Raw genomic sequence first — 13,141 nt, forward strand, 5'->3', positions numbered from 1 at the left:
CTGAACATCAGCCTAGTTACTAAGAATAAATTTTAGCATTGCTTTTTTACATATAGACCTACAAAATGTAAACTGAAGTGCATGGTGAAGGGTACTTCTCATTGCACCTGTATCACATGTTAGGGGTTCATCTTGTACCATTCAGTGTGTCTGCATTGGTGCATAACGCAATTAATCTTGTCTTTGCACTCTCTGTGAGGCTTCAGGCGTCTGCCAGTTTAGTTTTTCAGTATCTCTGTGATGTTCCTCCATGGTTCAAAATACCTGTGAACATTTCAACTGTCCTTCTTATTCTGTACCCCTGTTAGTCCTCTTTGGTGAGAGTCCCACACACTTGAGCATTACTGTAGGATGGGTCACATGAATGTTTTAAAGACTGACTGCATTTTCCTAGTATCCTACCAACAAACCAAAATCCAATTAGTGTCTGAGACCATGTGACCATTCCATTTCAGATCCCCTTTATTGGTTGACTGATTTCAGCTATGACTCACTGACATTTTATTCATAGAACAGAATGTTTTACTGTCTTGCGAAACACACGATTTTACGCTTCTGAACTTTCAAAGCAATTAACAATATTTACACCACTTACGAAACCTTATCAGTATCTGACTGAACGTATGTGCAGCTTTATTCAACTCCCTATTCAGATCTGCTGTACACTTCTTTTACTTCCTTTCCTGATCAAAACATTACAATGAAAAGTAATTATTTCATTCATTATAATGAAGAATTACAGTAATGAAGTGCTGTGCACCATTAATGGTCTAAGATAATGCCTCATGTCTGACAAGATCTTTGGCAGTATTTTTTTCATTTACTCCAACTACAAAGAAAATATGCAACTACCGTTAATTCCAGTTATTGCTTGCGCTGTTACTTTTTCTTTCCTCTGTGTCTTCTCAGCAAAACATGCTTCTTTATAGCTATAGACTATAGTGTCATCAGCATCAACTAACATAAATTTTTTATCATGATTTAGATGCTGTATTTGCATCCCACCTGGAAGTAAATGCAGAATATTTACACACAATAAATTCATATTCAGACTCATTGATTACAGTCTTTACATATGATGTGTTATAATAAAATATTCATAACAGGGGTCTTACATACCTAGAGCTGCAGTAACCTGCGTGCTGGATAGTTCTGGCTTTTTAAACAGACTTTCATTTGTGGATAATGGCGTAGACTTTGTAGACGCAAATGATATGTCAGAAAGCGTACCTGCAAAAAATGACTTAATTGATAAATTAGCTAAGATTATGCTTCATAACGTCACAGAAAAATGTATGATATTTGAAGAACTAGCACATGTGGATTTACGATTAATTATTCTCAGATTCAACATTTAAAAAATATTTTACTCAATGGGATAAAATGAAGAAAAGAAAAATGACACAAGTAAGTTAAACATGGGCAGTGCAGTGTAGATTACTCCATATGACATTCACAGCCAATACAAAATTAGCATCAACTTAATATACAAATTCCAACATCTACCTTTTGCAGATAAAAAGAATAAAATAAAAAGTTTATCATATATTTATGGCAACAAATTTCTGAGTGAGATCAAATGCTGCTCTGATTACAAAGCAAAAGGACATATGTACACATTCTTTAACGTGCCTGAGCACATGTTTCTATGTCTGAGCACGTGTTTCTATATGAACATACATCATCAGGTAGCCTAACAGCACTAAGGAAGAACATATAATATCTTCTCTTTAAATAAATATCCCTTTGTGGATCTAAAAAAAGATAAACAATCTGTGTTTGTACTCCTCTGAAATACACGTAACATTAGAATAAACTAACAGAATAATAAACTAATGGACTATGTAATAATGACTAAATTTAAACTGCACTGTTTTTGTTATTCGCACTTTATGTCTGCTTTTTGTAACCTGATTTCTTTCTTGTTCTCCTTCTCTCTCTGTCTCCTTCTTTCTCAAATTTGACTGTGCTATACTCAATATACTACTTAAGTATGTAATGAATCAAAATGGACCAAATAATGAAATGAAATAAATGAAGCTGATACTGGTATGTTGACTAAACAGAAAGGTTGAATAATTTCTATAAATGACTCAAATTAAGGAGTTGGAACAAATCAACTTGACAAAGCAGCTGAAGGTGATAAGTAGGCCTATATGTAGACTAAGTCTTTCAATGATTAAAAATACAAATGTTATGAAAATTTTCATATTGATTAACCCTAAGCTAAGTGACATGGAGCACTTACATGGCTGAAACTGACCAAGAGTTGTGGAAGAAATAAATTTAATCTGGTTTACAGTACTATGTCTGAATTTAATTAATGGAAAGAGTAAAGATAAACAGCTACCATAAAGTTGAGGTGTTGAGCAGTTGATAGCCACATGAAAAGCTGCACAGTGGGCATTACTAGCACTCCAGTCAAGATTTCCTAGTATCACATTGTGGCATTTACGAGGCTCAAGAATAGCACAGTATCAGTTTCTTTCCCCTTCATTTCACAACCCACTGGGCATAAAGTGTTGTCAGAATAGCAATGTTGCACATTCTTTCTGTTCATCTACTAATACACAACATTGTCTAAATGGTGAAAGTGGCTCGAGCAGATTTAGATTACATTAGGTTATATTCAGTTTTCCTTCCACAGACCTAAAAATTTGATCATTGTCATGAGTGTGGAACATGTCAGAAAGTATAACATAAAAAACATAGAACATTTTAATATAATACTCAATTCCCCAAACATCTGTCAGGAGATGGTCAAAATATATGAATACATTACAGTGAACTGGACTGCTATTATTTACATAACGAATACACTATCGGTATGGAACATAGTTATGCACTTTTAATAAATTATCATACACAAAATACCTAATTTTGACGTGGTGACCAAATGTCAAAACTGAAATGTAACAGATATTTTTATTTAAGCTGGTCTGACAGTCGCTGTTAAGATATTCATCTATAGGGTAGGAGAAGTTGCCTACCAAAAAGTCTTTCAAACTCTGTTTAAACCGTCCTTTACCTGAAACCAAGTTTTTAATGGTTGCTGTACATTTCTTGAAAAGGCTTGTTTCTGAATATTGGACCCCGTTTTGGACCAATGTAAGATATTTTTAGATCTTTATGTTAATTGTGCTTATTCCTAGTATTGAAATTATGTACTGAGCTACTGATTGGAAATAGAGATATTATTTGCAACAAATTTCATTAAGGAATAAATATACTGAGAAGCAGTGATTAGAACATCCAGTTCCTTGAAAATATTTCTACATGATGTTCTCGAATTTACACCACAAATGAGTCTTATTACACGCTTTTGCACTTTAAAAACTTTTTCTCAGTTTGATGAGTTACCCCAGAATATTATTCCATATGACATAATAGAAAGAAAGTAAGAAAAGTATGAAGTTATTTTGAATATTTATTTCCTACATGTGACATCTTTCGCATTACAAATGCAGACTTGTTCAGGCACTTCAGCAGTTCTGTGGTATGTCCCTCCCACCTGATTTTATCAGCGAGTTGTTACTTCAGAAATTTAACACTGTCAACCACTTCTAACTGCATATCATCATATGCTATACACATGCTAGAATGAAATCTCTTAAAAGTTCTGAACTGCATATAGTGGTTTTTTACAATAACAGTGAATTAGCTTTAAACCCTTTATTAATATCAGTGAAAATTTCTAAATCTTTATTTTACTTGGTATTTACTGCAATGTTTATATCATATGCTATTAAAAAAAACCCTAAGCATTTGACAATGAAACATACAAGAGGTCATTAACGTACACAACAAAAAGCAATGGACATAAGATGAAATCTTGAGGAACACAACTTGTAGTTAATTCCCAATCAGATAAAGACTGACTGCTTACTCCACAGGTACTTTGCAATGATATCCTTAGTTCCCTGTCAAATCAGTCACGCGAGTGATTTGTAAGCACTCTTTTGTTGGCTGATTGCACTTCCCCAGTATTCTAGCAATAAACTGAAGACTACTGCCTGCTTTACTCATGATCAGACCTATGTAATCATTCCATTTCATACCCCTACAAAGTGTTAAACCCAGGTACTTCTATGATTTGGCAAATTCCAGCAGTGACTTATTGGATTTATGGTCATAAGATACTACTTTTTTTTTTTTCATTTTGTGAAGTGCAATTTACATTTCTGAACATTTAGAGCAAGTTGCCAATCCCTGCACTATGTTGAAATCTTATCAAGAGCTGACTGAATATTTATGCAGCTTCTCTCGGATACTACTTCATTATAGATAACTGCTTCATCTGTAAAAAGTCTGAGGTTACTATTAATATTGTTTGCAGTGCCATTAAATACACCTTGAACAGCAAAGATCCCAACACTCTTCCTTAGGGCAGCACACGAATTTAATTCTACATCTGACAATGACTCTCCATCCAAGGTAACTTATTGCATCCTCCTTACGAAAAGTCCTCAGTCCAGTTACAAATTTCACTTGATACCCTATATGATCATACTTCTGACTAAAAGTGTAGGTGTGGTACAGAGTCAAATGCTTTTTGGAAATCAAGAAATACTGCATCTACCTGACTACCTTGAACCAAAGTTTTCAGTATGTTGTGAGAAAAGTGTGAGTTGGGTTACACATAGCTGATGTTTTTGGAATCCATGAATGCTGGCATGCATGGAGGTCATTTTGTTCAAGATACTTCATTATGTTTGAGATCCGAATATGTCCTAAGATTCTACAACAAATCAGTGTCAATAATATTGGAAGGTAGTTTTGTGGATCACTTTTAGTACCCTTCTTGTAGGCAGGTGTGACTTGTGCCTTTTTCCAAGAAGTGGGCAGGGTTTTTTGTTCAAGGGATCTACAATAGATTATACTTACAAGGGACCCTCCCCATCGCACCCCCCTCAGATTTAATTCTAAGTTGGCACAGTGGATAGACCTTGAAAAACTGAACACAGATCAATCGAGAAAACAGGAAGAAGTTGTGTGGAACTATGAAAAAATAAGCAAAATATACAATAAACATAATATTCAATGCGCAACATAAGCAAAATCAAGGAGAGGGTGAGCTCAGGAGCGCCGTGGTCCTGTGGTTAGCGTGAGCAGATGCGGTATGAGAGGTCCTTGGTTCAAGTCTTCCCTCAAGTTGAAATTTTAATTTTTTGTTTTCAGTTTATGTCACAAACTCTTATGTTTTCATCACTTTTTGGGAGAGATTATCACATCCATAAGAAAACCAAAATGGGGAAAGGTAGAAGAATCTTTTTACCCATTCGCCAAGTGTACAAGTTAGGTGGGTCTACAACATATTCCTGTCATGTGACGCACATGCCGTGACCAGTGTCGTATAGAATATATCAGATGTGTTTTCCTGTGGAGGAATCAGTTGACCAATGACCTTGCGATCAAATGTTTTCGGTCCCCATTGAAGAGGCACGTCCTTTTGTCGACTAATCGCATGGTTTTGCGGTGCGGTCGCAAAACACAGACACTATACTGATTACAGTGAACAGAGACATCAATGAACAAACGGACAGATCATAACTTTACGAAAATAAAGAAAGTAAACTTATCACTCAAGGGAAGACTTGAACCAAGGACCTCTCGTTCCGCAGCTGCTCACGCTAACCACAAGACCATGGCGCACCTATGCTTACATTATCCTTGATGTTGCCTATATTGCGCATAGACTACTCAGTTTGTATATTTTGATTATTTTTTCATAGTTCCACACAACTTCTTCCTGTTTACTCGACTGATCTGTGTTCAGTTTTTCAAGGCCTATCCACTGTGCCAACTTAGAATTAAATCTGAGGGGGGTGCGATGGGTAGGTTCCCTTGTTAGACGAGGGGTTACTCAACCTCAAATTCAGTATTTCAGTTTTAACGATCTCAGCTGTTTGTCAGCACCACTGACACTAATATTTGTTTCATTCGTCTTTTCAGTAGTACAAGGATTAAATTGGAGCAATTCCCCTGGGTTTCCCTTTGTAAATGAACATTTGAAAATGGACTTAAGAATTTCCTCTTTTGCTCTGTTTCCCTCAATTTCAGTCCCTGTCTCATTCACTAGGGACTCAACATTAACTTTGGTGCCACAAACAGCCTTTACATACAGCCAGAATTTCTTTTAACTTTGGTTCCACTAACAGCCTTTACAAACAACCAGAATTTCTTTGAATTTTGTGAAATGTTATTAGACAATATTCTGCTACGGTAGTCACTGAAGCCATCACGCATTGCTCTCTTGACAGCCAAATGTGTTTCATGCAGCATCTCCCTATCTATGGCCCTATGCTTTGTTTCATACCTATTATGTAGTAATCTCTATTTCTTTATAGTGACTGTATACCATGGAGGTTCCCTCCCATTATGAACTGTTCTACTGGGTTCATACCTGTCCAGTGTGTGGTCAACTATTCTTCTATTCTGACTTGGCTTCCATCAAGGCTGGAGTGTTGTTCAATTTTAATGATATTAGCTGTTTCTCAACATCATGCACTCACTTCTCCCAAAGTATCATCTGTCATAAAATCTTTGCAGCCAAAGTATTCTAGTGGTTATGATAACATAACAATGAAGTTAGTCAAAGAAAGTTCATGTTAGCCAAGTTGTATCTTAAGTTATTTGGGTAATCAATCTCTTATCAGTGGAACATTTCCAGCCTGTCTGAAATATGCTGAAGTTAAGTTTGTTTACAAGAAGGGGGATAAAGAGAAACCATCAAACTATTGACCAATTTCACTTTTGTCAGCTTTTTCAAAAGTTTTTGAAAAGGTTGTGTTCAAGTGTTTTCTCAAGAATCTGACAGCAAATAATATATTGTCAAAGACACACTTTGGGTTTCTTAAGAGGGTTCCGATATGGAGAAGTCTCTTTAAACATATAGTGACAATGTACTTCATTCACTACAAAACAAATTAGAGGCTAGTGGCATTTTCTGTGGCATGTCACAAACGTTTAATTGTGTGAATCACAGCATTCTCTGAAGTAAATTGGAATGTTATTGTGTCACTGGAAATGCTGAGAAATCGTTCAAGTCTCGCTACGGTCGCAGGTTCAAATCCTGCCTCGGGCATGAATGTGTGTGATGTCCTTAGGTTAGTTATGTTTAAGTAGTTCTAAGTTCTAGGGAACTGATGACCTCAGAAGTTAAGTCCCATAGTGCTCAGCCATTTGAACCATTTTTTTCGTTCAAGTCTTACCTAACCAGTTGGTTAGAACTAGAATATTGCTCATGTGTGTGGGACTCGTATCAGATAGCACTAACAGGTGATATTGAACATACACAGAAAAGCACAAATGGTCACAGGTTTGTTTAATCAGAGGTAGACTGTCACAGAGATACTGAAAGAAATGAATTGGAAGACTCTTGAAGACAGATGTAAACTATCTCGAGAAAGTTTATTAACAAAGTTTCAAGAATAGCTTTAAATGATTACTCTAGGGATATACCACACACCCTATGTATTGCTCACATAGGGATCATGCAGATAAGATTAGAGTAAGTACTGCATGCACAGAGGCATTCAAACAATTATTCTTCCCACACTCCATATGTGAATGGAAGAAATCCTAATAACTGGTACAACAGAACTTGCCCTCTGTCATCCAGAGTATAGATGCAGATTTCCATTTTACTTAAGTTATTTGTACAGACTGGTCTCAGATATTCCATTGCACTGTTTACTTAATCTGATAGCCCCCAAGCTGTCACTAACAGAATTAAAGTGCTTATTTAAGAAGTTTGCAACACTACATGCACCTGTTTATTTTTAAAGCTATCTGTTCCTCTTCCTTTCTGGCCACACCTGTCTCTGTCTTAACTATATGGGGGATTCCATTGTCACGGGTGGGACAGTTGCACTACGTTTTTCAACAGTCAGATGCTGATATAACATAAAGTATAAATAGAAATAAAGTAAAAATTGACTGGTTGCCTTACAAATAATTGTTTTACCTTCCCTTTAAATCTGAATGTCAGAAGTTTACAAATTGAGCTGTTATTCATCTTTAAAACTTTGTCACGGGTGGGACAGCAAATAGACGTAGCATTGAATAACCACCAACATTTTAGAAGAATTCTGTGATTTATGCACTTATTTTCTTTTGAAAATACTGAATTCACATTAATAAAACAATTCTCTACATGACATAATATCAATAAATATTAGATTAGTAATACTTACTTACAATAATTGCAATCAAAGACTGTCACGGGTGGGACAAGGAATTGTCACAGGTGGGACTCATGTGAAGTACAATCTTTTTTTTTTATTTAAACTGATTTTATTATGTCAGTTAGCTATGAGTCAGTAGGTAACATATACTTAGAGGGCACTTTAAGTTTTAATAACTTTGTAGAACATTTTTGTTGCTTATAAATAACATAAATTTTGATATAGTATTAGTTTACAGTTCTGAGTACTTAATTATTTCACTTGAAGAATGTACCACTTTGAAAAAATTCACTTGACCTATCACCCACTTTCGAAAATGTCTAAATTGCCGGGAAACTCATAATATAAGGTGTCCCTAACATGTTTGACATTTGGATTCGGGAGAATAGCAAGAAGTTGTTTAAACTCTATGTAGGATACATCCTCCTCGTCAGCTTTAAATACCTTTGCTGAGTCCCCAACAGATCGCATACACATAATCTGTATTTCCCCATTGTCTTCTACACTTCTCTGTGCAATTGCAGCATATCTGTATGTAGTGGATTTCTTTCTTGCAGTTTAGAACTCAACTAAAACAAATGTTCCTGACACGATTTGTTCCACAGCTGGTTCTGAACCTGTAACTTCTTGGGAATTGGGTGTCAACAGGACATCAGGATATGATTCCTCATCACTCATCTCAGAATCTGTATAGATTAGTGAACATATGTTGGGTGAAAGTGGGAAAACCTCCACTTTCTCTAAATCTGATTTTAGGAAAGTTCTACCACATACTAGGTTACAGGTATTGTAACCGTTGAAGTAATGCTTGCTGTGAATATCTTTAATTTTTTTTAACAGCTTTCCAGCGGCCATCCAGAAGGTCTCTGTTTTCATCAATATGATCTTTTGTCAGAAGAAGAAAGTTTATTCCAGAAACAGATGATTTGGCACAGTCTAAAAATTCCTGTGCATTGCTGATGATGATTTTCCTTTGCTTAACTTTATTCCAAACAACCCTTTTCGTTACAGCTCCAATGCCATCCACTGCACCTTTCCCATGTGATGTTGCAAAGAAAAACCATTCTCCAGACACTCCAAAGTCTTGCATCATGTTAGAGAGGTTAGAAATGGTGAATTTGTTCTTAAATTGACCTGTGCAACCATCAGAAAAAATTCGTATCGAGGTCAAATTGGGGAGCTCTTGTTTCAGCTTACTTATTATACTCCTCAAACATGTATAAACTGAGTACTTGTCGTGGCACAGTTCATCGCTCAAAATTGCAAATGTCTGTAGCCCTGTTTTCATCCAAACACAAATAGTGACCACTGTAATCTGTGTATGACTCCAGTGGGCACTTTGTATCTCATCTTGTGCCAGTGCTACATAGTTTTCTGCAAAATCTATTTGCAATATCACTTCATCATCATTAACTGATGCTTTCACAGTCTTGAAAGCTCCAGATTCCATCCTTTTGACAAAGAAGTGCTCCTTGAATGTTTTTAGTTGAGACTGAAGTTCAGAGAGAGCTTCACAAAGTGTTCCACTGGTAGTAGTCTGTTTAGGGTGACACTCATGTTCGGTCCATTTTCTCCAAGATATTATGTCACACAAATCAAACTTTCCATCTATTAATGTGTGTAAATTCATGATGCATTTCTTGCATTGACTTGTCATGCATATTTCACATTCTGCATCACAGCAAACAAGATTCATAAGGTGAGTGTGAGTAGCAGGGAAACTAGCTATTTCTTTGTGAATGGCTTCAATGATGAAGTTGAAGTTAGCACGATATCTGCACACACATACATTGTGAGGCATTTAAGACGTTAGAACAACATTTTTAGGTCGCAACTCGTAGAATTTTGAAATCTTGATATCAGTATCTGGATTGTCTTGCTTAAAAAGAAAAAATGCTTCCTTAACTGTCATATTCATGTGACGTTTCTGCAAGCTAACTCTTTTGCCAGTTTCATGGTCTACAATAGACTTTACATTCTTTATACCAGATGTCTGCCTGCTGATTTCATCATTTGTGAAAAAAATTTGTATTTTGAGCAGATTATCACCTATAAGTTTATGAGATGTTTTATTCACTACTGGGAAAATCTGCTTTACTACCTTTTTAGGTAAGCTTTCACTTACAAGCTTTTTTATTACTGCTGATTTTTTTGAGGGGCTTGAAGGAAGCACCTTCTTTACCCGAGAAACAGCTTTGCCAAGGGACTGAGGACATTTATATGATCCTAACTGGGAAATACAGGTCTCAGACTGATCTTCAATTAAAACGGAATTTAGTTTAAGTCTGTACTTCCTTTTTCTTTCAGCTTCTTTCTTTTGATATTCCAATAAAGATTTTTCACTGGAGGATACCTTCATCTTCATATTTTCCCTTCTTCTTTTATCCCGCTCTCTTTCTTTTTCTTTGTGGACGTTGTACTTGCTGGTATCTTTCTTCAGTTTTTCTCGAAGTTTTCTCACACGCTCTGCTGATGTTGTTTTCCCCATTTTCAGAATAAACAGTAAGTTTTTATTTAGTGTAAACCATCAAATCGCTTGTTATATCAACCAATTTAACTTAACAATAACAAGAAGTGTTAAATGGTTTAGATTTGAGTAACATCCAAAAAACTGTCACGGGTGGGACACAATTTCTTTTAACATTTATAGATGATCATTTACAACTTGGAAGGTGCCTTATGGTTCATTGGATGTTTTTATTTGTTTTTCTTACTTCTAACCTAAAATATATAGAATTACTATAATTGCTGAATTAGAAGGTAAACTTTTTCATGTTTTTTGTCACGGGTGGGACACTAAATACATAGTAACTTTTGTGCATTAGCTGCACACTTAATAACTTACCTTTCTTTAAAAACTGAAGTTAGTCAGAAAGATAAGATTCTGCTCTTGAAATTTAACAATTAAAACATCAACAATCGCTGCAACCCAAATTTAAACAGCAGCCAACACAAAAAGCAAACCTTTTGTTTTCCATCCTCATCTGTAGAATCGCCAACTTTGTTTAACTGTATTTCTTCAGCTAATTATGTAATTTTTATAATTTTTTCAGGACAGTAAAATTCAACTTTTGTAGATTCGAAAAACTATAACATTGTTAAATTTGGCATTTTTTCAAAAAATAAGCCTCAGGCTCAGTTTAGCATGGAATGACCCATATCCCACACAGTTTTTATTTTGTTGCTGATGTACTTATCATTTTCTCATAAAATAGATTTCTGGATCACCTCATTATTTTGCAGTATTCTTTGTAATGTATTCCAGTGCTGACATGAGAGCTGTTCCTGAGTAGTAGATAGTTTTCTTTTTGTCCCACATGATACCTTTATTCATTGTGTAATCCATGGTTTATTTTTTAACTTCTCTTTGATATGAGTTAGCTTAAGGGGAACATAATTTTCAAATCAGGAAGTAAGTTTATTAATGTACTAATATATTAATGTATACAATGTATAATGTATTTTCCATTTGAGTCAGAAGTATTGTTGACATCTACGCAGCTGATGTCTTTCAGCAATCTCCTAAAATTATCCATTTTTGACTGGTTTATTACCCCCCTGTACTCAATGTTAATAGATTTTAAATCTTGACAAGTTTCAGCATCTAACATAACATGCTGCTACGTCAAGATCAGACAGCTCATTCACTGTTGGTTTTGTAATATAACTCATGGTTGCAATAATTGTTCACTGACAAAGCTTTTCAATAAATCCACATTAAAATCACCAGCAACCATTATTTCTTTGCTTTTTACTGTGAGATGGGACAACAACAGAGCGTCGAGATATTTTAAGAGGAGGCTAAAATTTCCAAAGGTGTTTTGTACATACTTATTACCATAAAGGATTTATTACGAAATACTACTTCAGTTGCAAAGCTTCTGAGTGATACTCTGGGCCAAATTTATTAATATCAATATTATTGAAATAAAACAGATTCCGACAAATCCTCCTTTCTTCACATTATCTCTACGGCTACTGCTAAGGGGCTAACTTATGGCCTGTAACATTTCACATACCTATACTTGAAATTAATCGATAGAGAAATTATTTATTTTTAATTCACGATGTTGTAATAGAATTTTTGTGGTTTATATGGAACACAAGGTAAAGCAAACTTGCATCTTTAAGGAAATTAATGATCAGAAGACCTATGTAACTTATCGTTACTTCTGGATTGTTAAATTTCGTGAAAAACATCTATTTTGATTATAGAATCGTTTCATCAACACTACAGTATTGGTGGGACACAGGCATCCACTTTCATTGTGTAAGAACAAGTTAAACTGCAGCTCACACATTAAATACCCTCTCCAACAGTCTAACTCTATAGCACTACTACGTATTGTGTATTCGCCGACAGTGAGGTGCCAGGAAGGCGTTTCAGTGATTACAGTTATTACAGCATAATAAATATGCGACTTAACCTTCAGAAATACACGATCTACACGCACTCCGTCGGCGTGGAGTTCTCTTCATCGTTATACAAGTCACTACACAAATGCAATGTACAACAGTCAGTCATATATGGCGCCATTTCAGCTCGACCAATGATCCTCCGAAATACTCGATTGTATCAGCGATGAAAATATAGACTAGTAGTCAGTGATCTCTAAATAACCAATGATAACAAATCAGTAAAAGTAGCAAAGTAACAAAACGAGAACATCAAAAAAATATGCTAATTTTAAGTCCGATTCACACAATATGTCAACCACGAACGCCTCTGCTGTGCGTCAACGCAACAGAACGAAGCGCCATATGACGTCTTCGTCAAATCTTGGTGATAACAGAATAGGCGGGTCGTACGCACAAAGTACCATGATCAGAATTACAGGGTGGCTGAGCTTGGAATTGTGGGATTTTGTCAGTCTGACATTTCGTGAAAGCGCAAAATGCCTCCAGTAGCAGAAGCTGTATAGTTCCGTAACACAGTTTTATATTAGATTGTGTCC

The 13,141-nt window shown here is 35.6% G+C and overlaps 1 protein-coding gene across 1 annotated transcript in view; it reads right to left on the reverse strand.

The window, feature by feature from the left end:
• Nucleotides 1–12,729, reverse strand: part of LOC126456290 (nuclear migration and anchoring protein unc-84-like) — a 227,512-nt gene extending 214,783 nt beyond the window's left edge. The window contains exons 1-3 of the mRNA XM_050092041.1: nucleotides 12,614–12,729; nucleotides 1,120–1,230; nucleotides 853–1,005 (exon numbers count right to left, since the gene is read on the reverse strand). Of these exons, the coding sequence (XP_049947998.1) occupies nucleotides 853–1,005; nucleotides 1,120–1,230; nucleotides 12,614–12,665 (316 nt within the window). The 5' untranslated portion in view covers nucleotides 12,666–12,729. The remainder of the gene's footprint in view (nucleotides 1–852; nucleotides 1,006–1,119; nucleotides 1,231–12,613) is intronic.
• Nucleotides 12,730–13,141: the final 412 nt, after the last annotated feature.

The sequence above is a fragment of the Schistocerca serialis genome, chromosome 2 (assembly GCF_023864345.2).
Source record: "Schistocerca serialis cubense isolate TAMUIC-IGC-003099 chromosome 2, iqSchSeri2.2, whole genome shotgun sequence".
Lineage (NCBI taxonomy): Eukaryota > Metazoa > Arthropoda > Insecta > Orthoptera > Acrididae > Schistocerca > Schistocerca serialis.